Source organism: Callorhinus ursinus, unplaced genomic scaffold, assembly GCF_003265705.2.
Source record: "Callorhinus ursinus isolate GAN/ISIS: 27379988/994484 unplaced genomic scaffold, GSC_fseal_2.0 scaffold12, whole genome shotgun sequence".
In the NCBI taxonomy this organism is placed as follows: Eukaryota; Metazoa; Chordata; class Mammalia; order Carnivora; family Otariidae; genus Callorhinus; species Callorhinus ursinus.
This window is the reverse complement of record NW_027397074.1, coordinates 75,387,628-75,411,927: the sequence shown is the minus strand read 5'-3', so window position 1 is coordinate 75,411,927 and position 24,300 is coordinate 75,387,628. Positions and strand designations below refer to the sequence as shown.

Genomic DNA, 24,300 nt, shown 5'->3' with positions numbered 1-24,300 from the left:
GAAACATTTCAGTTTTTACTCCAGTATTACAATAATAACTGATATTCTATTCCACCATAGGGTAGGAAGAACATATCAAAAACCAAGAAATTTAGACATTTCTTTGGAGCAGTCCAAGAGGGTATTTATTTTGGATTGTTTTGCTGAGGTAATAATAAACTACAATGCACATTTCATTTGTAGATTTTTAATTTAATTATACCAATGTGATTTTAGCTTCCCAATCTGTCATAATGCCCTGAAACACTTACAGGAAATAAAAAGGAAGTACATTGTTAAAGGCAGAAAGGGAAAATCCTTGTTGATGCTACACTTAATTAGTCCCCAGAACTTACCAAATTTTGTGTCAGAAAATGAATTCTAAACATGAATTCAGCAAGTTCCAAAGTTATAGCTAAGATATTTGACTGAAATGAAAGTAGTGTTGGAAGGATTATAAATGGAACAAAAAGGCCAAAGTTTTCAGCTTTATATTATAGAGAACCGTAATGATATTCTTTTTCTTCATCATGTAGACTCTCCTGCTCTCAAGAGAGGTGATTTATGTTCTTTAATTGGGATATAAATCTTTTGGTCTGATGATATTTTGTTGCTCAGGCAAAGTAAAACAATTAAATGTTTCCTTGATGAGAGGTTCTTGGCTTATGAAATGTTAAAATACTGCCTTCGGTAGACGCTTGCTCTGGAAGACGGTAAGTGAGAGGAGAGAGGGAAAAGTACCCCAGCAAAAGTACCCTGAATTATTTTCTTATTCTATCATGACATTCTCTGCAGAAACCATCCTTTTTCTTCTCTCTTCCATTATTTTCTTTTTAGTTTTGGTAACTAATTAGTATTTTAACTAATTTGTGTTTGCTCTTCATCACCCAAGCGATTTATTAGTCTAGCACTAAATGTATATCTTAAGGAACTTTTTTTTTCTCAAGTTTACTATCAAATCTTATAGTTATTTTTGTTGACTAGTAGTTGTAGGGATAGAACTATATGATTTTTACAAGTCCTGTTCTAGCAGGGTGTCTTTGTTCTGTCCTTTTTTTTTTTAAAGATTTTATTTATTTATTCATAAGAGACAGAGAGAGAGAGAGGCAGAGGGAGAAGCAGACTCCCCACTGAGCAGGGAGCCCGCTGCGGGGCTCGATCCCAGGACCCTGGGATCATGACCTGAGCTGAAGGCAGACTCTTAACCATCTGAGCCACCCAGGCGCCCTTTGTTCTGTCCATTTTTGACACCAACAAGAAGAATGATTAAAAAACAAAAAATTCCCTTCGTTATTGGGTTAGGTATTAGAGAGTGGTGAGGACAGTTTCTGCCTAATTGGCTAAATTTACTGACTTGGACAGGGGAGTCAGGTTTGGGGACTCTGATTTGTTCATGGATCTCTGACAAGCAAGCAGGTGGCTGCAGGAGCACATCTGTGCTTTGAGTGGGGGATGTAGTTTTTCCCCCAGTGGTGGGCAGATGAATAGGAAAGAGGCGGTGTCCCCCCTGCTCCTGGGAGCCGGATGCAGCACCACTGAGTATTCCAGACCTTGGCAAGCCACGGTCAACCTGGAGGGGAACATGAGTCAGAATGCAACACAATAAAATACCAAATACCTAATACGAAAAATGGTTTTGTGAATTTTCTTAAATCCCCAGATTTTAAGAAAGTATCTGTGTCCTTCCGTAAAATGTTTTATACAGAAAGCTGAAACCATTTAAGGAAGCATTTCTTATGTAATGCCATTTATTGTTAGGCCAATACTTACTTTTTAATTTTCTTGATATGAACCAAATATGGAATCCTCTTCTTACCGAGCATGTTTCCTAGGGGAGGCAGAACCACTTCCTTTGCTCTGTGGTTTTCAGTAGGAACACATCTGGTAGTTCATGTGTTCGGTCCTTGCTCAGATTAAGTCGGGTTACATCTCTCCACCTTAATAAGATGGCCACATTTATTTTCACATCATTATTGCCTTATGCAGTTTTGGCTTCTGCTTTGTTGGTTATTTTTCCTTAAAAAAAATTCTCAATTTTATTTTTTTCCTATAGGATCAGAGGTGAAATAAGTGTTCGATATTTAAAAATTACATGTACTCTAGGATTTGTTTTTTTTTTAATAAATGTTACCCTCACTCAAATACCACAACTTTATTCATCAAAGTGCATAGGGTTCCTAGAAGATGAGCAAATATGCTAGTAGTTGTAGCCCATTTTAGTCCTTTATGATATATGTGAAGGGCTGCAGTGTTTTCTTTTGTGAAATGACATTTTAATTTTTATTTAAAAAAATTTTTAAAGATTTATTTATTTGAGAGAGACAGAGCATTTGAGTGGGGGGGGGAGGGGCAACGGGAGAGGGAGAGAATCTCCAGTAGACTCCCTCGCGGAGCGTGGAGCCCTACCTGGGACTCGATCTCATGACCCTGAGGTCATGACCTGAGCTAAAATCAAGAGTCAGAGGCTTGACGACTGAGTCACCCAGGGGCCCTGAAATGATACTTTTTAGACTATACAAATCCCAGTACTTGCTCTACACTCCTTTCCAGCAAAGAAAGTCAGTTTCTCTATCAGTTCCAGATAAGAACAGGATATTCCAACAGCTTGTGACTACAAACCCAAAGGAAGATTTTAGCATTTAAACAGCCAATAAATGTTGGATTTTCCTTTTGTTTGATATGTAGAAATTGAAACCTGAAGTAAAAAAAAAAAAAAAGTCTCTCTTTCTGAGCACATGAGCTCTGAAGCCATTTGGATGGCTTGAGAGTAACATTCTCTGATTCTGTCTCATTGGTTCAGGCCCAGTGGTGCCTTACTCCACTGCGGATAGTAATTAATGGACCTCTGTACAATCAGAGCAGCAAAAGAATTCTCCAAGCCACTGCAGGCTATGCTATTAAAAGTAGTCCATATTAGTATTTTATGATAGAATCTTTAGTCATTTTTAATAGCCAGGAAGCCTCCATTAAATGGACTTATCTCATGAGATAGAAATGATTCTCGCCTGGTAGGACGAAAGACCAGCCTTGAGTTCTTATTCCCATTCCAGCTGTTCTTGACTGTTCTTCATTCAGCAGCTTGAATTTGCAGGATTCTACAAAAAGGCATTTTGTATTTTCTACCTCTAATTTCTAACCCTCTGTATTTCCTGGGGGTATTTGCTTCCTTTGCCTTTCATCATGATATTTGTCCAGCTCCTATACTCTTTAAACACAAAACAATATAAAAGGAGTGTAAGTGGGAACTTAAGGTCTGAAGCGCCTGTAAAGTTTTCTGAACGGTTGTCATCTCTAATTGCCTGAAAATTCAGCAAATACTAGGATAGGAGACTCTCGGGAGATTTAAACCTGTAGGTTGTATCTAAAGACAAGTAGAAATTTTTCTCCATTTGTATTAACCAGAGGAAAACCAGAGAATCAACCCCATGTGTGAGGATAGCATGAGCCTTGAGATTTGTTTGTTTGTTTGTTTGTTCAGTAATGGGATTTGACTTTTCCCTTGAACCAATTTCTGTTGACTGGTCCCCATCCTGGCCAGTGATGCACGCATGATTAGGTGGGTGGGATGAAGAATGTAGTTCGTTGTCATGGAAAATAGTTCTCATTTCAAAATTAGTAAGTCCATATGGGAGCAGCAGCTTAACAAAGATAGATATGGCTGGGCATCCTGTCCTCAAAGAGTTCATGATTTAATGGGGGAAAAATCACGATGTCATGAACACATTTACATTTCACACTGACTGCTCAGTCTACAGCACTCAGTCTAGGTACAAGATGATAGTAGCTTGGTCTGTGGGGGTGCTCCAGAGGGGGTAGAGAAGCATACATAGTTGAACACTATTTAAAGGAGGATGACTTACAGGAGAGAGAAAGAAGGAGCAGGCGGAAAGTCAGAAGAGTCTTTTGAGCTGAAATCCAGAGAAAAGTGCTTCAGGAGTTAACCAGAGTGAGGAATGCTACTGAAGGGGGCATTTGAGTGTGGACTGAGAAGTGGATTTAATGAGCATGAATAGAGGGAAAGGAGAAGGTGAAGGGACAGTGTGATCTCATGTAGAGGAAAGTTTGAGGGTCTGCAACTTAAAAAATAAATCTATGCTTCTGGTACCTAGAAGTTGTAACGTTATATATATGCGGGGGCACATAGAAGTCTCAGAGTTGATAACTGGGTCAGTAATAGCTGTGACGTTCATTATCACAAAAAGAACTGGATGGTCAGGAGACCTTGAAATCTCGACCAAGGCCATTGGCCTGTTTCTTTTCCTTTCAAGCAGAAATGAAGCTGCTCTACTTGCTGAGCTGTTTGCAGGTGCCACCAAGTGAAGCCACTACTAGTTCTTTGTCTTTGCTTCTCCTTGGCATGCCAGGAACCTCACGCCCAGCAGAAGAGACTGTCTGTAATGACCACATGCTAATTTCACTCTGCTGCATATTCCTTTCTTGCAATTTCAGAAACATAAAAATGTATTTCACTAGAAAGCGTGAAAATGTGTGTGTTAGTATGTATTTGAAGATCTCCAGAAAACTTAAAAAAATTTTTTTGTTTCCACAAATTGCATAAAAGTTCTCTGATATTTGGAACTTAAAACCTGTTTTTAATCTATTAGCCATTAAATCGGCAAATGGTTTCTTTAGTAGGTGTCTAGCTTTGGTGCTTCAGGTTTGCATTCTTTTGCCATTAGTGTCTGTGGTTGATTATCCCAGTGACTTAAAACCCAATTCTGACCTGAATGGTAGAAGAAAAGTCAATACATTATGGAGAGAGATACAGATTCCTTAGGAAGAATTTATAAATGCTTACAGTAGTCTAAACAAAGAATAGGGCACTTCTATCCTGCACCTTCCACACTTGAGGAGGGTCAAGCAGAGATGGAACAGCCATAGATGCAATCATAGAGTAATGGACAATCAGATGGAATAGCAAATAGTGAATTAGTGAACATCTAAGTTTTCTCCCAACTCTGCAATGCTTTAATTCCATTATCTTATTAGAGATCTAGAGGGATAGCTGTCTCAAATAATTTGTAACTATGACATATCACAAATGGATGTCTTAAGTCAAGAACTTAATTAACTTAAGGGTTGTTTTTGTTTTTGTTTTTTAGAGAGAGCAAACAAGCGGGGGAGGGGCAGAAGGCGAGAGAGAGAGAGAGAGAGAGAGAGAGAGAATCTTTTTTTAAATGATTTATTTCTTTATTTTAGAGAGAGATTGTGAGTGGTGGGAGGGGCAGAGAAAGGAAGAGAAGCAGACTCCCTGCTGAATGCGGAACCCCACACCAGGCTCTATCTCAGGATCCTGGGATCATGACCTGAGTCGAAATCAAGACTGAGCCACCCAGGCACCCCAACAACGTCTATTGAAAAAGAATTAACCTTTAAAAGTACTTTCTCTATTTTGGAAGTGGGGAAAAAAAGTACGTTCTGGAACAGAACATGTTGGACAGTGGGAACTCATGATTGCTGTTAGTGTGATTTTGGCTTATCTTTGGTTCCAAATTCAAAAAGTCCTTTAAATTTTTTTTCACGTATCAGAGGCATTGTTCTCTAGGCAGAAGGCAACTGAATTATAAGAGTTCTCTGTGAACTCAGCAGGTGTCAGAAATCCATTTTAAATCTCTGTTCAGAAGCTTTGATTCAATTTGATTTTACTGCTCAATGCAAAGAGGCCCACTTGGATGTGTTTTTGGATAGGTTATTGTCAGTGGCAGCTTGAAAATGTCCCAGGGTAAATTGCAGCAATTTCTAGGAAGTTGCTAAAGGAAGCTATTGAGTATAATTATATCTAAATAAGGCCCAGCTTGATAGCTGATGAAAGGTTGTGGTAAATGTTTCTGCTTCACTGTTATTTAATTGAAGAACAGGCAGTCCTGAAATGGTATACATACTTTTCTGGTAGGGACATCTACCATTTGTATGTTCTTTTCGATATGTGCAGATCCCCCTAGAGATAAGATGCAAAGGAGCATAATCCAGCATGGATTTACCTCCAGATCTCAGAGAGCTGGACAGAAAAAGGACAGAAATGGACAACGCAATCAGGGTTTGCCTAGGGCTCACAAAGAGAAAAACGGTTATGGAGAGGCTCAGATGATGTCAAACTGTGCTAAAGGGCCATGTGTTGTCCCAGAGGAATTCAGCTTTCCTGCATTTCATTCATTTATTTGTTTAAAAACATATATTGTAAACAACATGGGCCAGACTCTTTTAGGTGCTGGAGTTGTAAAGAAGAGGAATAGTGGTTTGTGCCATGACTTCACACTAAAGTCCATTCATAAAACAAGGGCCCGCTCAAATGAATCCTATTAAAGATTAGTTAGAAATATACTTTATTACATCAAGTTTATGATCAGATAGAATCTCACATTTACATTGCTTGAAAGAAATTAAAGCAATGTATCCCGATTAAATCAGGCCTGGAAGGAGAAAGGCAGACAAAGCTGTGATGTTTTCTGCCTTGCAAAGGAAAACTAACTCTTTATATATGAGTAGCAAATTCCTGGTTAAATTAGAATTCATCATAAAAAATCAGTGAATCTACACGAGTGTTTTAAGGGGCAGATCTTACCCTGAAGCATTTAAAAATGTTAATGAAAATTGGACATTTACAAAGTACAAAATGTAGAGTAATTATAGAATTTTAAGGGCCTCCTGTAACATGAATGAGGATTTATATTCTCAGTATCTTTAAGATATCTTGTCAACATTCGCGGGCCCACTTGCTTTCTCATCCCACGGACTATAAGATGGCTACGTAACTCTGAATCTTTGTCTCCCTGCCTGTGTCATCAAACTGTCATTCTGCTAAGGTTTGGTATCTACTAACTGCTGCTTACAACTGTAACTCTGCCTTCTGCTATGATATTATCTAGGATTAAATTTTCTAAAAAAGGCTTATGGAAGTTGAAGCATCAGGGTATTAATAAAAATAGAACAACAATAACTTAACACTATTTACCAGGGATATGCTAACTGCCTTACATGTATTTTCCCATTTAATGCTCACATATTCCTATTATCAGTTCCATTTTCAGATCAGAAAATTGTTTAGCCAAGGTAACTTCAGAGTTCTCAATGTCAACCATGTGTTAATTGACAAGAGTTCGGATTGGAACTAAGATTCTTCTGAGTTTGCGTCTTGCATTACACACTGTGTTTTAGTGTCTTAATATTAAAGGATATTATTCCCAGGTGATTCATGTTTCCAGTGAAAAGAGGGAATTAATGTGGTGTTGCTGGCTGTGAAGTGACCTTGGGGAACAAAAGCCCCCAACTCATTGTCTTGGTCCGTAACGGGTATCCATGTGAGAAGGCTGGAATGAGCAGAGTGTGTTATGAGGACTGAGAGAAACCTGTGTAGTAAGGAAGATGTAAGTTGAGTAGCAGTGAGTGTTCTGAGAGTTGTCTGGATGGTGCTCCACCTCGCCCCTCCCCCTCCAGCACCTCAAGGTAACAGGTGTGTGTAATGTGGATATGGGAAGGTGTGGTCTGGAGCCCAAGTGCGTGATTTTAATGAGATGCTTTATGGTAGTTCTTGAGGGAGTTGTCATGGGGACATTTGGGAGTTATGTCCAGAGCCATGAAATTCCAACATGCACAAAAAACTCAGTCTTGACATTTCAGAGGAAATTTGTGAGGAAGTGATAGGTTGAGGTCACTGTCTTGATTTCAAAGGGAATTCCAAGATTGTTGAGTTCCTTTTCAGAACCTTGAGTGATTCCAAGGAAGTCTGGTTTAGAACCCCTGCTACAGAGCCTGCATCAGTATCGGGATAGTTGGTGGTAGATGTTGGCATGGAGGCAAATCCATTTTTATCCAGGATGTTCATCTCTTCTATGCTCTACTAACTTTCTTGGGAAAATGCAATTTTAGAAAACTAGTGGCACTGCTCTTCCCCAGACTCCAAGGAACAGCTTTGTCATCATCCGCCTCCACTCAGCCATTAATGGGACATTAATATATTTTGACATAAAGGGACCCAATTGAATTACTTGGCTTTCACTTAGTATCTGTGTATTTTATCTTTCCCACCTTCTAGTTGTCTGTTTTCATGTTATTGGTTGGCCTGTAAAATACCTATGCGAGAAGGTCCAGGAGAATGATGGCACTGTCCAGACCAGACCGTTTCTCAACTGAGGAAGCCCAGCAGCGGGTCAGAAGGCCTAGGGCGGCCCCAGCACGCACCCTAAACTTCTCCCACTACCTGGCAGCAGCAGATGCTACTGCTTATTAGCAGAACCGTATGTTAGGGGAGCAGCTTTCAGAATAATGATTGTCCTGATAATAGCTAGTGTCTACTGAGCACTTACAATGTGCCAGGCACTTTTCTGTATTGACTCATTTCATCCTCCCAGTATCTCTGTGAAGTGGATCCTGTTCCTATCTCTACATTACCCAGGAGGAAACTGAAGCACAGGGTTTCCTGATTAACCGGTGGAAGAAGTGTACTTCACGGCTAGGCAATCTGACTCAGAGCCTGAGCTCTTGCACTCTGCTGAGCTGCCTAGTCTTTACGCCAGGATCCAAAAGAATTTGAAGGAGATTTCCATCATGGACCCCGTGATTGCCCTAAAATTTGTGGATGGGCCCCAACACTTGACAGCAGGCCAAACACCAGGTACCCTCATCAGAAGAGTGGGTTTAAGCCAGCTGCTGCTGGTGGGAACATGGGATGCATTGCTGGTCGCCAGGAACAGATGGGCGCTGAGGGCGAGCGAGTGAGTGTATAAGAAGGTGGGATGGGGGAGAGTGACAAGCAGTTACTGAGTCTCCGTTTTCTTGTCTCCTACCTAGCCGATCGCTCTGGAGGTGAAGTGAGATAGTACATGAGTTCATTTGGATTCTGGAAAGTTCCATTCAAATGACAGTTCCTGTTGTATGTCCATGGTGTGCCACCTGTAAGGAAGATTGGTGGAGGCTGTGGCTCAGGAGGCAGCAGTGTGTGTCTGGAATTGGTGGGCACAGATGCAAAGCTGGGAGGTAGAAGCATGTGGGCAGGGAACGGGCACGGACGGACCGTGAGAAAGGCGGTGCGCACTGGTTAGCTAGTGGGGAGCTCCTGGGAGAAAGACGTACAGTGACTGGTCTGTATGCATTCTCTGAACCCTATTTTCTACTCTACAGCTACGGCTGGAACCAGGTCTTACTCCTGATGTCTCTAGCCCGCTGGAGAATGCTAGAGCTCACTGTCATTAGACCTACTGTCATCTCAAAATGTATTGAAGTAGAGCTCCTTCAACCTCTGTCCTCCCGCCATCTCCCATCAGAGGGTATGGTGGGCCACCACATTCTGTGCTTCCCGCTTCCCTCTTACCTGATGTACTTGTGGGGAAATATTTCTTAATTACAATCTTTTCAGGTCACTAGGGTGAACTTGAAAATAAAAGGATCAGAACCCTCTTAATTTCAGGATAAGCATCTTGTACACTGTATGGTCACCGTTAATTGCTTAAATTCTTTCCTATCCTTTCCTACCCACTCACATCTAATACCTAACATTCTTTGCTGTAACTCTTATTTTTACTCTGGTTCTGAGTTATCATTTATTTACATATTGACATAATTTTAAGATCTTTTTCTAAAAATGATGATTCTCGATGTAAAATAATCCTTAAATCCCGTCATGTAGAGATAACTGCTTGGGATAGCTCACCGAACTTCTCTCTAGACACTTGTGTACATATACAAATGCTGAAATTCCACAGTTTACATGAAGGAGATTATTCCAGATATAATTTTCCATGACTTTTTTTTTTCACTGAACAATGTCACAATGTTATAGTGGGACTTCCCTCTAAAAAGATGTAGATCTACACACTCATTTGTAATATTTGCCCAGTGTTTTCTTGTTTCAGCGTACCACAGTTTACTTAACTATCCCCCAGTTGATTGCTTATCGATAGGAGTCTGAACACCACATAGAGATCATTTGACTTTGTTAATTCAGGCTCTGTGGTTTTATTGTCAAATCCATGGGATTCTTGGCACCATACAATAAAACAAGCATGAAACTGATGAGTGAAGAGTCTGAGACTCTGCTCCCAGCTCTGCCACTATGTCCAGCTCTGTGACCATAAAATCACTTTACCTTTCTGAACCTCAGCTTCCCTGTCTGTAAATGATGTAAGGACACCTGTGATATTTAAGGTGTATAGTTAACACTAACTCAAAACATGCCTTCAAATCCTATTTCCCATCACAGCTTATGCCCATTTTACTTATCAACGCCTATTCCATGTCCAGTACAATGCCCAATACAAAGTGGACACCCCACAGACACACTTTGAATGGACTAGTCTATTGATTTGTCTTCTCAAAACTTTCCCTCAGAATTATCCGTCTTGTATTTCGTATTGGCTTAGTTTTTAACCCAGTGAACTTCAGACATTTTTATTTGTCCACCATCTCTCTTTAGAATTTATGCACTTGTATCTAAATATCTTTGTGTGGGAGGAGGAAGAGAACTATGTATGGGTGTGCACATATGTATCCATAGTTGGATCTATATGTTGTTTTGGGGGTCTTAGAGTGGGAGTCTCTATGGAGGGAGTTACTATACTTTGCCCTAAGATGAGGTGTGAGGCAAGAGAATGAGATTCAATTATTTTTCCCTCCTTTCAGAGTTGCAGTGAAATTTCACGCATGTGTGTGTTTGAGGTGGGGGTCCTGACAGTATCTTAGCCCTCCCTCGTGCCATCTGTCTTTTTCTTCTTCCTTCTCACTCTCTTCTCTTTCTTTCCCTCTTCCCTCTTCCAGTCCTTCCCTCCTTTACTGAAATGAATAGAAGAGTAATGCTATTCTTTCTCCTTTGGTCAATAGTGACTTTTATCCAATTAACACGAGAAAGGAGAAGCAATCCTGTTTTTGCTAAAATGATCTGAACCAATGAAATCTAAGTATAAGGTAATACTGAAGGACAAGTGGGGATTGTGTTATATTGATACATTGAAGAAATGCATTGATCCATAGTGGTGATGATGAAAATTGTTTCACTCAACTAATGCTGATGATTAGACTATTTTGAAAATATTTTGTACAACCCATGGGCATTCTGTGAGTGAACAGGATGCTTCAGAAAGCTTGGTGCCACCCTCTTTTAATTGTTTGACATGTATCCTGAACCAGTTTGGATTGAGTTTTTTTTTAAAATGAATTACAACTTCATTCCCTTTCTAAAGAAAGTACATCATGCATATTTTAAATTTTTTTTCATCATTTTGAGGCCCTCAAAATCACCGTCACAGGCGTCATAAGCTTTGAGAGGTGCTCTCAGACTGTTGGGATACGTAGAGGTATTTCCATCTCAATCCTGTGCTTTTTCAGTTCTTGGTCTGCTTTTTAGAAGGTTTTTTTTATTTGTTTGTTTGTTTGTTTGTTTGTTTTTGTCTCTTCTGAGGGTCAAACTGCTGTATTTGGCTGATAGGGGCATATTTTCCTAGAGCAGTTTTTTACAGCTCTACGCCATGTCTCACTGTTTCAGATTAACTGTGTCTAATTTATTGTGAAGCTAAACACATGATCTTACTAGAACTCTTAATAAGTTAATAGTAAACAGGATATGCATAGCTTCCAGAAGCTTTTTTCTGCCCATTTCCACGTTCTTACCTAAATTCCAGAAACTTGAGGTTTCTGGGGATGTATTCTCCAGTTAATGGCCGTATTCTGGTCAAGAACCTACAATTCTGGTTTAAATGAGAACTTTTTCTTCCAAGCATGAAGAGACATTATTGCCGTTAGTCCTTCCAGGTGCATGTGACTCACAATTCCACTCACTCATTTGTCTGACTACTCGATTCTTGTTTTGCAGTCCCCAGTCTGTCCCAGACCGCCTGAGGATCCGGGTGAACAAAATCAGTTTACAAGACTATGAAGGATTCCACTATGACAAAGAGAAGCTTCGGGAAGCTTGTAAGTTGGAAGTGCCTAGTTGATCTCATGTGATCAGCCTATCTTCAGTTGCTTGATCCTCCTTGGGTTGATGGATAGATTCATCTTGTGTCTGAAAACAATGGTTAGGGAAATGAAGGGAAGCATAGTACCATGTGAACCCCAAGCAATGATTTATGGACTGAAGAAAATGGAACTGGGCAAAGGAAAACAGCAGAAGAAAATTATTATGCTGAAGAGGCCAAGTTAGGATATCTTGGTTTATTAACCACTTTTGTCTCAGGTTTACCTAAGATGAGAAAGCAGAAAGTTGGCCAATGTCGTAAGGTATCATAATGTCTAGAAAACTCTCGAGACAGCGCAAGTCTCTTCCTGAAGTCTACATTACCAAATACTCTCCTCATTCTTCCTGAAGGTGTGACAGAGTTATCCGCAAAAACGTGTCCAACACATCTAGCTATTATGTGATTGCATAAATATCAGAGGCCCACGGAATACTCACTGTCATGATAAAGTGATTCACAGCTGATGAGGTGACATTGTTCCTGAAATCTTAAATTGACTCCACATATGAATACTTCTCAATGTTCCTATTTTCCATATGCTTCTTTAAATGCATAGCTGATTTTTAGTTCATTTTATCTATCATTCAGTATTTATTGGGCACTTTTTATATTCCATTCACTAAGTTAGATCCCTGTCTATACTGTGATAAATGAGGTAACTGGGTAAAGTAAGCCAGAAGATGTTAAGACTGCAGGTGTGTTAGATATTAGGGTTCTGGCCTCTGTCATAATTGTGGAGGCCAATAGTCAAATGCAGTAAAGTCAGAGAAAATCAGGACCAGTATCCGAGGGCACAGGCAGGGATGCCAACAGAACAGGAGGAGTTTGATAGAGAACCAGAGGTTTATAAACTTAAGACCACCAACCGGTTCCAATATGGACCTATCTAGTGTTGTGGAAGACACGAATGGCTAAACTGGCAGGAATTGAGAAGGGGACACATTCCTGGGATAATGACTTCCAAGCTCTGATTCTTGACCTGTGATCTGGAATGGGTTTAGTGGATGGAAATCCTGAAATCCAGGCTCAGTCTCAGGGGTGAGGGCAGGGTGATCTGGATGTGGCAATGAGGAAGGGTCCATTTCCCTGGTAGCCCAATCACTGAACCGCCCAGAGAATTCTGTGTGAAATTTCCTGTCTCTCAATTCTCTCTGCAGCTTCAGCTTCCTTAGCCCTTCTGGTTCTTTTCCTTAAACATCAGTACCTTCTAGCTTCTCCCCTGCCTTACCCCTATCTGTTCTTCTCTCTCATTTCCTTTGGTGGGACACTTTGAAGTGGGGAAGGAGCAATTCCCTGAACCTCTACATTTCTCCCCTCTATAAATGACCAATTATATTTTCTAATATAAATGAGATTATAAGTGACAGACTAGCACAAAATCTAATTTAACTCATAACATGATGGACATACATGTTTGCATTGGGACGTGTAGCTACAGTGTGCGTTAAACTGACTTTTAAAGGCTACTTATAAAGAAGAGTGTTTTATATCTTTTCTCATCTCAAACTTATAGACAAATAGCTTATAATTTTTGAAAACTAAAAAAGAACGAATGTATCTCAAGTCAGTTCATATTTTTCAGCATACCTTCGACTCTGAAGAAAGTCAGTTGGGAGTAGGGAAGCATTTGAAATTTGGGGCTGGAATGAGATTTGAGGCTTATTGGTGGATTTCAATTATCTCTTCTGTCTTTTCCATGGCATTATCTGTCCACCATTGCCAGAGGTAATTGTGATTTGAGTTTTTACAAGAAGATGACATTTCCTAGCAAGTGCTTTACTCATCATATCTTATGTGATAAAACTTCTCTGTAAGGAAACTTCTTATATCAAATTGGGGGAGGGGACTTGGTATAAATATAAATCCAGTAAATTCAGCAGTGTCTTTGGGTCTCAGAAAGACAAAGAAACACTCAAAGAGGGAATCAAGGAGTTAGCTCGTTCTAAAGATTGAGTCCAAAGGAAACAATATATTAATTAGAAGTAAAGATGGCCAAGTCAGGCATTCCACATTTAATATATAGTTGTGATGCTTCTAAACTGTGGTTGCTCGGGGAAGTTTGTCCTTCAGGGTTATATATTTGATTCTTACCTTTGCTCTCTTGTCTGATTCCAACTTTCAACCAACTACACATTCACAGGCAGGTCTGGCAGAGCTCAAACAGAGTATAAAGACAAAAACCAGTTCAAGTCCATATGTGACATTCAATGCCAAAATAGATCTGTTATTTCAGAAGCATTAATTAAACAAAATGCATAGGACACATCTAGATAGAAGGGATTTGAGGACTGCACTCTGACCTGCATCCCAAAGGGAGTGAATCCTCTTAGGCCATCTATTGATTGTCAACCTTACAAACCCTAAACCAGAGCAGTACTGCATTACTGGGCTTAAAAAAATTAGTTCCCTTTCTGGATGATGCACTGAGTGATTCATCCAGGCAGCATGTGGCTGTTTGCCATCACTGTTTAATAGATCTTGCTCATGTGTCTGGATCATTATTCATATTAGATTACAAGCTCGAATGTTTGTTGTCTAACAAAGCCCCACTTCCGTCCGTAAGGCAGGACTCCTTGGTAATTACAGGATGGCAGCCCTTTTAATTACCTTGCTTATTTTAGCATAGAGAAAGATGACGACACTATTTCAAAGATTTACCATCCCCCTTCCATTTAGCTCCAACTTGCCCGGGGAAATTCCCCCTAAAATAATAGCATGAAGAGGGTTAGTCTTTGCCAGTCCCTTCCTCCAGCGCTTGCCAGTAAATTTCAGACTTACTCAAAATAATTAGGCTCTCATCACTGGCTTTATGAATTATTAACCCTCAGGATAATGGTTATGATGTCCAAGAAGAAAGTCTATTCAGCCTAAAAGATAGAACATAAAGAGAAATGTTTAAAAAGATCCATAAAGTCAATCCATAATGATAGCAGAAACTCACTCCCATAATCTGAATGAAGTATATAAATGAGTCTTTAATAAAGCACGTAATCATATAGTCTAGGTAGAGGGTGGTTAGTTTTTGAAAATCTGTTATATTTCTAACTCCAAAGGAGTTTCACTGATACAACATGTATTTTTATATCTAGAAAAACTTGATCCTGGCCAAGATTTAACTCTATCCCATGTAAACGGGCTAAAATTGACTTCTGGCGTGAGCTTACTCTGCGCTTTTGAATTGCCCTGATAATTCACACAAGCCTAGGCCCTGAAACACAAGCCAAAACCAGTTTGGAACTAATCGAAAATAGGTGTAGCCTATAAAGGTAGGAGAGGACTAACATTTGTTGTACATCAAATATAGTGTTCAACGACACTTTTACATTTTCTCAGTGTAATGGGAATTATATGGATATTTAGAGGTATATATAATGTATAAGATATAATATCTCAGTGTATTATTCTCTGGCGAAGATGATTGATATTAAGAGGTGCCTTTTATTTACTGACGTGGTGAAAGAGTCAGAAATGTGTGTGTTTGAATCACAGTTGCAACCTTGACCAAGTAATTCATCTCTCTGATGATCCTACCTCTCACCTCTAAAATGAGACTATCATTGCAGCCTCTTAGACTAAGAGGGTGAAAGGTAATCTCGTAGATGAAACCGCCGGGGCCAAGTCTGGCATGCTAGCATGCTCCCCAAAAGCGGGAGCTCGGATTGTGGTGATTGCTGTTGCTGAAGACACACTATAGGCACACTGGCTGCCCTGCGGTCTGCAGGTCCCGAAGCCAGCCAACCTCCTCCACTCACGGCTCTCACTTCCAAGTACACCTGCTACCACCTTCCAACTCACGTTCTCACTTTCAAAAGCAGTGTTGAAAACACTGATAAATACCACAGGAAGATTATGGGAAGAGAACATAATTAATCACTTAATTTATATGTATTTTGTCTGCCAGTGCAAGAGACGGCTCTGATGGCAGGATATTTAAAACTGTGAGACGTGTAAACACTGAATGCCCATATTTGGTGATCTGACCACATATCTGCACGTGGCTTTCTTCAGTCCTAAGACAGCCTCCTATGTGCATCATCTGGTACTCGGCACTGATTTTTTTTTTTTTTTTAACTTCTTATTTTAAGAGCACCTGGATGGCTCAGCCGGTTAAGTGTCTGGCTCTTGGTTTCTGCTCAGGTCTTGATCTCTGGGTCCCAGGAGGCCTGCGTCAGTCTCCACGCTCTGCTTTCCCTCTCCCTCTGCCCCTCCCCCTACTCGTGCTCTCCTTCTCTCTCTCTGTCTCAAATAAATAAATGAAGAGGTGCCTGGGTGGCTCAGTCCGTTTAGTGACTGTCCCACTCCTGGCTTCAGCTCAGGTCATGATCTTGGGGTTGTGGGATCGAGCCCCAGTGGGGCTCCAAACTCAGCATAGAGTCCGCTTCAGATGCTTTTCCCCTCCCCCTCTGCTTCTCCTCCTGTTCCTGCTTTCTTTCTCTCTCTTTTTCTCTCTCAAATAAATCAGTAAATCAAACCTTTAAAAATAAAACAAATACATTTAAAAAACCTTATTGTTGGAATAATTTTAGATTTCTAAAAAAGTTACAAAGTTACTACAAAAGTTACTACTGAGATTTCCCGTATACCCTTCACCCAGTTTTCCCTATTGTTGAACATTTTATATTCCTGTGCTAACTTTTTCAAAGAAACAGATAGTGCTTCATTACTATTAACTAAACTCTGGACTTTCTATCCCAGATTCCAGTCCAGGACATCACATGGCATCGGGTGGGCATGTCTTCCCAGTCTTGTCTGTGGCAGTTTCTGAGACTTTTTTTTTCCCCCCATGACCTTGATGGTCTTAAGAAATACTGGCCAGGTATCCTGTATAATATCCCCCAATCTGGGTTTGTCTGTTGTTTAACACATAATAAGAGTGGGGTTATAGGTTCTTGAAAAAAAAAAATACTGGAAAGGTGAGGTCTCCTTTTTTATTCCATTATATCAGGGGTAACCTGATATCCACATGACATCCGTGATGATGGTAACCTGATCACTTGGTTAAGGTTGTATTTGCTAGGTTTCTCCACTGTAAAGTTACTAATTTTTTTCCTTTCCCGATGCTGTTTTTTGTGAGTCACTAAGTTTAGCCCATCTTCAAACAGAGGAGGAGGTGGATCACTGGGGTTTTCATCATTTCTAGTTTCCATATTTGACCTCAAGTGAATTTAATTTAACACATGTCAAAGTGGAGCCATTCACTCAGATGCATCCATGCTTCCAAAAACTATATACTGGCAACAATTATATGGTAGATACCACGTTAGATGGTAGACATTGGAAGATGAAACTGGGACATTTAACACAATTATTCAGTACACAACTATTAAGCACTTACTGTTAGCAAACAGTGGTGGTGGGGGGGAAAACAGAAATAGTCCCTGATTCACTGGAGCTTTTTTCTCACGTGATGAGAATTCCAATAGGGCTATGGAAACACTAGGTATGTATTTTCCTAGCAAACATCACTTAAATGACTAAAGAAAGGGATGGGAATATATAAGCAAGAATGAGAAAAGCCAGTCTAACTACTGATTAGTGGTACGACCTCGGGCAATACATTTATCCTCTTCAGGCTTCATTTGCCTTATCTGCTCTGTGCAGTGGTTAACCTAGGTGTTTCCTAAGAACTACTATATTATAATAAATGTTTAGTCCTACAGAAATTACCTAGGGTTTAACATTTTTCCTCCTGACGTATTTCCTTAGTGAAGTTTTTAAAGCACACGCATTGCTCATAACGAGTGTGAACATTAGAAAATTGTGTAAGTGCATTTTGCTTCATGAATTTGCTGTAAGTACTGATTTTTTTTTTTCCTGTTGATTGCTTCATCTAAATTGAATCTTACCCCCCTCATTTAACAAGTTGACAACTGGGCTGTTCAGTAGAGATTAGGCCTCCATTTGGTGGAGGTAGGTGTTCCATTTTGAAATCTGTCTGAGGAGTTAAATGATGTCAGTCTATTCTCTGAAGGGAACTGTCCATCCCTTTGGGAGCGTGTTTGTCTTTTCCTGTTTTTCATGAGTTGACATTTATCCAGAGTTTTGTGTTTAGTTCCTCCTACCGTTCTTCCCTATCTTTTGTCTGTATTGTATATTTTTTATTTAAAATGTAATAAAATAACAGTTAACTCATATTGCACCATTATTGTGAGCAAGGAAATGTCTTAACATTTCTACTCCTGTCATATAATTTAATCCTCCCAAAAACCTCTGTGGTTTTGGCCTGAGCAACTTGGTAAATAGAGGTAGGGAGATGTAGAGGACCCACCGTGACCAAGAAGTGACACACAGTGAGCTAGGGAAAAAAGGGAGAGCCTGTTGATTGCAAGACAAGAGAAGAAAAATGTTTTATGCGAAAACAGTGAGAACTCTGCCAAATGCCCCAGAGCGGGAGCAGTGGAGGAAGGACTGCATGCTGAGAACTAGTCATCGGATTTGGGCAGAGGGTGGTAATAGTCACAGCACAAGAGGTTGAAGAGTGAAAAGGCGAAGGTGAATAGAATGGGCACGTGTGAACATGGGAGCGAAGGAAGTGAGTCTGCGTAGGTTGCTCTTTTTAGGGGAAGAGAGAATGGAATGGTGGCTGGAAGGGGACATGGAATCTGGGGAGGATTTTTTTCTACTTTGTCAGGTAGTATAGCTGTCTCTCCTGACGGGACCCATTTCCTAGAGAGGGAGGGGTCAATTGCAGGGGTGATGCCTCTGAAAGGGGTAGAGATGGGACCCAGTGCCCAGTGGAGGGGTGGGGGCAGGCTCTGCAGGGCACAGAGCCGAAAGGCAGAAGAATGATAGAGAGACAGGTGAGTTGGGGGTTTGGGTACTAGGGAGAAGCAGAAGTTCTATTCTGATGACTTTTACTTTCTCAGTGAGATAAGAAGCAAGCCTACTAGCTCACAGCAGGGCAGGAGGGTATCAGTGTTCAGAAAGAGCAGAGAAAGTTGGAAATAATCAATTTGAAGAGCAACACAAATCACAGCCCAGGCAGAATTGCTGAGCAGCACTTTAGATATGGATCACTGAATTCATTGGTTTTTCGTAAGTGCGTAGAGCCTGACCCGTCAGTTCCTAAGGGTCTTGACTTACAAAGGAGTACACTCTCTTGCTTTCCAGCTTCAAAGATCCAGATGCCAGGAGAGTATTGGGCTGGAAGATGATGATCTTATTTTAAACATCAGTCCCTTTGCAACCTAATTCTGTTTATGATCCAAAGCCTTGCTTTGTTTACAAGAAAATGCGTGCTTCCAGAGCTTTGGTGAATTAGATGCTGATGACGATAGGTCTCAGAAAGGATATAAGCCTCAAGTGTTGATACCTGATCCTTCTTTCATTGTAAAACTCAGCTTTTGGTAATGAGAACCACCCTTTGTAGGTCTATCCTCACGTCCCTGCCCAGAGGAATAGTTTTCACTTTCATTAGTTTATTCTGTGCACACACAATAATGACCAATTCTTACTGTTTGTACACCAACCTAGTTCATTTTGTTGGTACCTTCCCAGGTTGACTCTAGCATATCAACTCAGATGGCAGTTAGGTTTCACTTTAAAGACTTCCTGCTAGGGGCCTTGTATAAAATTGTTGCTTTTTTATTCATCGTGTTAACATGTGAGTGATGGGGGGTCAGCAACTGCAATCAAAGCATCATATTTCATAATTAAAACACCTAGTGTTCGCACACTGCTTCATGCCTTACAGAGGGCGTTCATATATGCTCTATGCGTTTGTTATCACAGGGACACTTAGAAAGATTGCCTCACCCGGGGTCACATTGCTGTGAGAGGATATTACTAGGAGCTTACATCTCTCTCCTAATCCAGTACACTTTCCTAATACACAGGTCTACTTCTTTGTAAAGACATAGCTGTGCACTTGTAGAAATGTGTGTTAAGATAATAGCTTTTGTTATTGGTTGGGTTTCCTCAGAAATAGAATCTGAGGCTATTGAATTTTCTATGTAGGAGGTTTGTTGGGGACTCTCCAAGAGGGAACAACAGTTGGGAAGAGGGAGGAAAGTAGCATCGGCGTAGGGCAGAGGAAGATGTCGAGCTGTAATACAGTTGCAACAGACGCCTCCCACAGGGACATTTGCATCTGGGATGGCCTTTTAGGGTTGTCCCAGGGGAAGCGAGGATTGTTAGATGCAGGTCAGGCTGTCACCTGGAAGGAAGCAAACTCTTTATTGAATACCTACCATGTACCAAGCACTGTTCTAGGTGCTAGGGATTAGACTCATATGACCACTAGCCTCCAAATTTTAATGTGTATTTTTTTGACCTGACCCCCCTACTATTCCAAATTCAGGGAATTGGAATATCAGTTACCTTCTTTAGATGTGTCAGAATTAGCTAAAAAAAACTCAAAATGTTAATGATGACCTTTTCTTAAAAGTTCTTTTCGACATGAGCTATTATTAAAGCCAAATATTCTTCACTTGGAATTTGAGTGATTAAAATTGGAAACATGAATGCAAGGCAATCTAAATTTCAGGCTATTTCTAGCCCGATGTTGTAGTCAGAGACAACTCCAGAGTTTGATCTTCAACAAGGTGGACATTTCTTTATGTATTCTTCCAATTTATTGGTAAAGATATTGAACTGAATAGAATCAAGGACAGAAATGTGTGCTAATCTGAAAATAACCTCTTTACAGATTGACTCGGAGTAACAACTTTATGTGCTCCCAACCCAAGGAAAAGCTGTAGATTTTTCATAGTTCATACTGGGTAAAGCATTCTTTCTTAATACTTAGTGGGCTTCCTGAATCACTGATCCATGGCACTCTTCTGGAATCACTGATAAACAGAATTAGAGAGTCCCCTGGGTTGTCAGATTCTAAGGATGTGTTTGCTTAAATCTGCTCTGCTTCACATCTCTACTTGGCAGCTGTCTACATGTAATTTGTTTACTCTTTTTGCTTACAGAAAGAGATTGAGGCCTCTTCAGAAGATTTTAGGAAATCTTTCTGTCATTAATTCTCCACATGTATCCAATGAACTCAGAAATTCAGAGCTGCATGACTGATTGTGTCCTCCGTATCTATTGATGACCTTGTCCATCACCGAATGGTGCAGAGACACAGTGTGATGTTGAAATTGTAGAAAAGTATTTGAACTAGTGTCTCTAACCATCATTTTGAGTATTTCAGTTTTGGGTACAGTTGTGAATCTTTGCTTTTGGGCCTTTAATATTACCTTTGACTTTCATATTTATTTGGCTGGCCATGTAGCCAAGATTCTGATGTCACAACCAAGTATTTGTTATCTCCTAATTACTAGAGCACTGACTCTGGTAAATTATCACTGGCGGTTCTTCTCTATATGTAGGCAAATACTGCCTTACCGATAAATGCACCTGGGAAAAAATTCTATTGTTTTCCAGTGCCCCTTGTCAAGTACATTCTAGAACCTCACCATTAAAAGTTGCTGTTACGTTTTACCCTGGAAATAAATCCCAAGGAATTTTATAACACATTTTGTTGTGCAAGAATTTCATTGAATGTGACATTAGGAATTTTCATTGAAATGAAGTTCTCTCCATCAAAATTAGAAATTTACATCATTGTTGGTAAACTTTCATATTAAGTTGGAAGATTATGTCATTTCATAGAACTGTTTCATCTGGACCTTTGTTTTCTATTATTATAAGAGTATTGGATCTTTGAATTCCAATCACAAGGTATATAATCAAGAGGGTATCTTTAATATCCCTCTTTTCCCGGTCTATAACACCTTGAGGGCAGTTACTGGGTCTTACTCAGTGTTGCATCCTCGTCTCCTAGCACTACAGTTGTCTCTGGCACAAGAAAATCCTTAAAACTTGTGTGCTGGATGATTAAGTGGATGACTTGTAGACCTGACGTATTTTTGTACAATTCCTTATATATGTATATATCTGAAACACAATTGCCCAGTTAAGTGAAAATGAATACCAGGAGTGGTTGTTTGAGATTATAAATGACAAAGCGTTTAAGAGGATTTTTTAAAAAAGTGAGTTGGATGTCCCTTGGGTTGCCCTCCCAGTTAGTTTACTATTAGGATAAGAAGCAGAATTTGATTGTGGTTTGAAACCCGGATTTGTAGAGAAACTGCTACTTGCTAGAAAGCACACCTCCAAAATACTATCCTCATATAGAATGCAGTGAAAACTACCTACTTGACTTTTATGTTGTGGGTGACATTTTGAACAACCTATGGGAAGATTTAGCTCAAGCTATGGAGTACAAACTCCAGGATCACTTTTAATAGCAAGAACCAGGGTTCATGAAACCCTTTACAGACGACCCAGCTATGGTGTGGTGCAGCATAAAATTCTTAGGATACTGTGTATCCTTTTGAATGCTAATATACCTATTAATTTCCCCTGTTGGTTCCATTGAGCTGTGGCAGTTAATGATGACAAGTTGTTGTAAAATGGACCTGTGTCACATGGGGGGGGGGATTGGATTTAAACATTGCCAACTCATTCTCTAATTATTGTCAACCATCGAGTTAGAACTTTAGTTCCCTGATCAACCTGACACATTCAAAACTCATGAGGACCATAAGAAAATTCCACTTGCCCTCTCCCATCCTCCTTAGGACTTTCCTTCCTTTCTCTAGTCTCCTGCCTCCCCACCCTGATTTTTACTTCTAGTCCCTTCTTCCCATCATCTTATGACTTCTTGTTAAAACTATGGCCAAGAAAGTAACATTTGTTTTTCTTTATATAAGCAGATTCTCAGATGTGAGCAAAGTATCTGTCTATAGGAAACTCAGAGCCTGTTTTTTCTTTTCTTTTGCTTTTCTATTTTTTATATTAGTAGACTTTATTTTTTAGAGCATTGTTAGGTTTACAAAAAGTTTAAGTGGAAAGTATAGAGAGTTCCCTATATCCCCTCAATGCACGCCCCCGCACAGCCACACATATAGTTTCCCTTACTATTAACATCTTGTTTTAGTATGATACATTTGTTGTTACAATTGATGAGCCAATGTTAATGCGTTGTTATTAACTAAAGTCCACATTTCTACATTAAGATTCATGCTTGTGTTCTACAATTTTATGGATTTTCACAGATGTGCGACACATATCCACTATGACAGTATCATTCAGGGTAGTTTTGCTGCACTAAGTACACCCTAGGCTATACCTATTCATCCATCCCTTTCCTGTAACCCTTAGCAACCACTGGCTTTTTTTTTTTACTCCCCATAGTTTTGCCTTTTCCAGAACACCATGTAGTTGGAATCATGCAGCACGTGACCTTTTCAGACGGGCTTCTTTTATTTAGCAATATGCATTTAAGCTTCCTCCATTGTCTTTTGTGGTTTGAAAACTCATTTCTCTTTGTTGCCAAAAACATCCCGTCATATGATGTTAAGTTTGTTTTTCATTCGCCTATTGAAGGACATCTTGGTTGCTTACAAGTTTTGGCAATTATGAATAAAGCCAATTATGAATATTCATGTGCAAATTTTTGTGGGGGCATAATTTTTGGCTCATTTGGGTAAATACCAAGGAGTACTATTGCTGGTAAGAATTTGTTTAGTTTTGGGGCGCCTGAGTGGCTTAGTCGTTAAGTGTCTGCCTTTGGCTCAGGTCATGATCCCCGGGTCCTGGGATCGAGCCCCGCGTCAGGCTCTCTGCTCGGCAGGAGGCCTGCTTCTCCCCCTCCCACTTCCCCTGCTTGTGTTCCCTCTCTCGCTGTCACTATCTCTGTCAAACAAACAAATAAATAAATAAATAAATAAATCTTTTTAAAAAATTTGTTTAGTTTTGTAAGAAACTGCCAAGCCATCTTCCAAAGTGGCTATACCATGTTGCATTCCCATCAGCAATGAATAAAAGTTCCTGTTGCTCCCCCTTCTCACCAGCATTTGGTGTTGTCAGTTTATTTGTTTGTTTGTTTCAATTTCAGCTATTCTAATAGGTATATATGGTATCTCATTGTTTTAATTTGCAGTTCCCTGATGACATATGATGTTGAGTACCTTTTTCGTGTGCTTATTTACCATCTTTGTGTTTTTTTTTGGTGAGATGTCTCTTCAGATCTTTGCCTACTTTTTTTTAAAATTTTTTAATTGTTATGTTAATCACCATATATTACATAATTTGTTTTGGTGTACTGTTCCATGATTCATTGTTTGTTCATAACACCCAGTGCTCCATGCAGAACGTGCCCTCCTCAATACCCATCACCAGGCTAACCCATCCCCCCACCCTCCTCCCCTCTAGAACCCTCAGTTTGTTTTTCAGAGTCCATCATCTCTCCTGGTTCATCTCCCCCTCCGACTTACTCCCCTTCATTCTTCCTCTCCTGCTATCTTCTTCTTTTTCTTTTTTCTTAACATATGTTGCGTTATTTGTTTCAGAAGTACAGATCTGTGATTCAACAGTCTTG

The 24,300-nt window shown here is 40.0% G+C and overlaps 1 protein-coding gene across 11 annotated transcripts in view; it reads left to right on the top strand.

The window, feature by feature from the left end:
- DGKI (diacylglycerol kinase iota) overlaps window positions 1-24,300 on the top strand; it is a 453,062-nt gene that overhangs the window by 317,569 nt on the left and 111,193 nt on the right. For all 11 annotated transcript variants that reach the window (XM_073899243.1, XM_073899251.1, XM_025854834.2 and 8 more), the window contains one exon: window positions 11,780-11,880. In XM_073899243.1, the coding sequence (XP_073755344.1) occupies window positions 11,780-11,880 (101 nt within the window). The remainder of the gene's footprint in view (window positions 1-11,779; window positions 11,881-24,300) is intronic.